At 43.8% G+C, this 1967-nt stretch overlaps 1 protein-coding gene across 1 annotated transcript; it reads left to right on the top strand.

Annotated features, from left to right (window-relative positions):
- Positions 1-450: 450 nt before the first annotated feature.
- Positions 451-1350, top strand: CCR75_009801 (uncharacterized protein; the record flags this gene model as incomplete). Its single annotated transcript, XM_067967838.1, has 1 exon — positions 451-1350. The coding sequence occupies one exon, from the start codon at positions 451-453 to the stop codon at positions 1348-1350; it is 900 nt and encodes a 299-aa protein (XP_067817218.1).
- Positions 1351-1967: the final 617 nt, after the last annotated feature.

The following is a 1967-nucleotide window of genomic DNA, read 5'->3' as shown; positions in this document are numbered from 1 at the left end:
AAGTCGAGACGGGTCTGCGACCACGTTCAGTGCGTGGAAGTCCGTGTCGGTGACATCGCGTGGGGACGTGCTGCTGAAGATTTGGGTCGTTGTAACCTGTTGCTTCAATGTGCTGCGCTTGAAATGTTAAATACAAAACAGTGTTTAGCTTTGTAACCATCTACTAAGCGCGTCTTAACTCCCTTATGTTTGTTTTCTGATTGCTCTGGTGCATTTCCTAATTGCTCAAGTGCCATTTCTCATCAGGACATGGTTCCTTAAGTTACTCTTACCTGGCTGAGTTCCAACATATAGCCGTATTCGATTTCTTACGATAATTTGCTCATTTTTAAGTCCCGCTTTCACATTTCAAATTGATAATTAAACTGGAAATTGTGTGTCGTATGGTGGATCATTCTAAAATGCGGAAATAGGTTCGATTTATTGTCAAATACTTTTAAGTGATCAACAATGGCGACTGGATTCAATGATTGTCGTGGCAGCAGTATCGCAGCTGATGTGGACGCCTGTATTGAGCGCATGCTGGATCACTTTGAAAGTTGCGAACAAGCTTTGCGTATTGATGTGCTGCGAGCGTTGAGTACTCAGGCGAAGCTGGCATATGAGACCGAACGCATTCGGGAACATCTCACCAAGCACCCTGTGTCGCAGGATTTAATCAATGGCATTACAAGCCAGTCGATCATCTACAAGATGCTGGCTCAAAGGCTAACAGTAGACAGCTGCAGTTGCAATTATGACGTCAAGTCCAACGTGGTCATGACCACAAGTGTACGTTGGACGCTGGAACCGACGAGCGGCACGAAAATTACCAAGAAGCGCAAAAAATTGACGTCCGTAGTCACTAAAAAGAAGGCAATGTTAACAAAGTACAGATTTGAAAGAGTGATACATACGAAGGGAGAGCACGAGGAGAAAGACGAGGAGGAGACACGTATAAATTTCTCCATCGTCGTAGCATTTGGAGATGACGATGCGAATCCGCAAGAATTACTGCGCTTTGAAATGGTATGCGAGCATGCTTATCCGACTCGGTACTATGAAGTGCGCCAGATATCGGAACCGGAAAGCGAAGAGCTACTTACGAAAGAGGAACATATTGAAAATGCAGAACATGAAGAAAATCAGACTGCTAACAGAGATGGGGGGGTGAAGAAGGAAGTGAACACATTCGGTGAGGAATTGCGGGCCTTTTACTTAAGCGATGAGGTGCTGGATAATATGGTAGGATGGACGGGAAGTGGCGACGAGGAGCTGAATGCAGTGGATGTAATTGGCTTTTTCATGGCACTGCCTGTGCATGAGGATGAGTGGCTTATCGACGAACGCGTGTGTGAAATTCTTTTTTAAGGAGAAACGGAAGCAGACAGATGAAAAGGAAGAATAATATTTATTGCTTTAAACATGTTAGCTTCATTGTATGAGTATTTATCATATCTAATCTGCTTTAAAAAAGTCGTGATGCTATTTTCAGCACATGCGGGTGTCCGCTTGAATGCCATTGTCTTTTAAATGCAACTGCACTTAAATTATGGTAATATAACGATTGATCGAGATGCATGAAAAGTTCTGGTAGGACCGTTTTGCAGTGCTCAGGCACTTTGCTGCTCAAGGAGTGATTTTGTTTTACAAGTACGTACTTGCTATGAACAAAGGTTTAAAGGTTGTGATGGAGACTTGGAAATAATAATTCCTTGTTCGGCACAAGTGGAGTGGGATATGATGAGTAAACTTCGAAAAAGGCTGCGTTAGTTTGCACAGCGTGCCGTTCGTTCTGAGCACCCTGCTGCCACACTAGCACCACCAACAGTTATTATAGCAGCTCTTGAGACTGCAGTCAAAGCATTTTCTGCACTTTGTTGGTCTGTGGATTTAAACGCTCAGCCTAATATCGGAAAACAAATGAGCAGCGGAGATTGTGACTCAGCATCAGGAGCATTTCTTTTCGCCCCTAAGTGATCCAACTT

The sequence above is a fragment of the Bremia lactucae genome, linkage group LG3 (genome assembly GCF_004359215.1).
Source record: "Bremia lactucae strain SF5 linkage group LG3, whole genome shotgun sequence".
NCBI classification, from domain to species: Eukaryota; Oomycota; class Peronosporomycetes; order Peronosporales; family Peronosporaceae; genus Bremia; species Bremia lactucae.
Note: the sequence above shows the minus strand (reverse complement) of the source record. Positions and strands in the feature narration are given on the sequence as shown.